We start from the raw sequence: 1,127 nt of genomic DNA on the forward strand, positions 1-1,127 counted from the left end.
TTCTCATTGTTTATCTTCATCCAGGATGTTTTCCTGATCTGTTTCTCCCTGGTGAGCCCGGCGTCCTACGAGAACGTCAGAGCCAAGGTGAGTCTCGTCTCTGAAGGTACATTATTATTTTATATGTCACTGGAATCAATAGCTCCCACTTATATACTGTATATTTCCCTTAATTAAATAAAGTAGTCCAAAAATAGAAATGGCTGAATGACAAGAAAAGCAAGAAACAATCAAGATGGCAGATATTGTTCCTGCGTCACCATCACCACATCTATTAAGAGTGTCTATAAAGAGATGCACAATTTATCATATTCTATTTTTAATTTACATTACCTGAATGTATATTAAGATAATGAAACTTAAATTTATGTGTGGTCACGACTACAATCAGTTAAACAAAACTGATTGGTTATGATCATTTTAATTTTTGAGATTTTTGTCCCAGGGCAAACCTCTTATGATGCTCAACCTTTTAACCCTGGTCTGACTTCACATTCCTTCCTTCATCAGTTTCAGAAAGCTCGTTAGTTTTAGTGTGTCGAAGTGAACAACTGTTGACAGCAAGGCTCCCGAGCAGCTGAATGTCGAGCAAATCAAAGCATAATGACACAGTGGAGAATAGATTGAACAGTATCCTGTTCACTCAACGTCCATCCATCACTAATCAGACATTATTCAATCTGTGCTACATTACAAGACGCACAATCAACTAGAGACAAAGAGCAGGAAGATCAGTGCAGTGCTCAACAACCGAGCCTGGGTGAGAAAAGTAAAAGGAAACAGTAAGAGAATTTGTAGAAGTGGGAGGAGGTGATGAGAGCATTGAGACTGTCAGTACAGGATTGAAATTATTTGAAAGTTTGTGCCTGAAACCTGGATGGCTTGATTGAAAGCCCCTGTCATTTTCCTCATCTCAGACACGTACCTTCACTTTGTGTCTTCCTCTCTCTCTCTTCATTCATTTGGTTTGTCTTTAACTCCTTGCTTGTCCTCTACCAGTGGTACCCGGAGGTTCGCCACCACTGCCCCTCCACGCCCATCATCCTGGTGGGAACCAAGCTGGATCTGAGGGACGAGAAGGAGACCATCGAGAAGCTGAAGGAAAAAAAGCTTGCACCAATCACCTA

General features: G+C 40.9%; 1 protein-coding gene across 1 annotated transcript in view; it reads left to right on the forward strand.

Moving 5' to 3' along the window:
* The window catches only part of LOC111671871 (ras-related C3 botulinum toxin substrate 2), a gene marked incomplete at its 3' end in the record, with an annotated part of 15,155 nt that extends 14,030 nt beyond the window's left edge, over window positions 1-1,125 (forward strand). The window contains exons 2-3 of the mRNA XM_023429102.2: window positions 25-87; window positions 1,000-1,125. Of these exons, the coding sequence (XP_023284870.2) occupies window positions 25-87; window positions 1,000-1,125 (189 nt within the window). The remainder of the gene's footprint in view (window positions 1-24; window positions 88-999) is intronic.
* Window positions 1,126-1,127: the final 2 nt, after the last annotated feature.

The sequence above is a fragment of the Seriola lalandi genome, unplaced genomic scaffold (assembly GCF_002814215.2).
Source record: "Seriola lalandi dorsalis isolate HSWRI2012SDOR001 ecotype SW California unplaced genomic scaffold, Sedor1 jcf7180002054887, whole genome shotgun sequence".
Classification (NCBI taxonomy): Eukaryota; Metazoa; Chordata; class Actinopteri; order Carangiformes; family Carangidae; genus Seriola; species Seriola lalandi.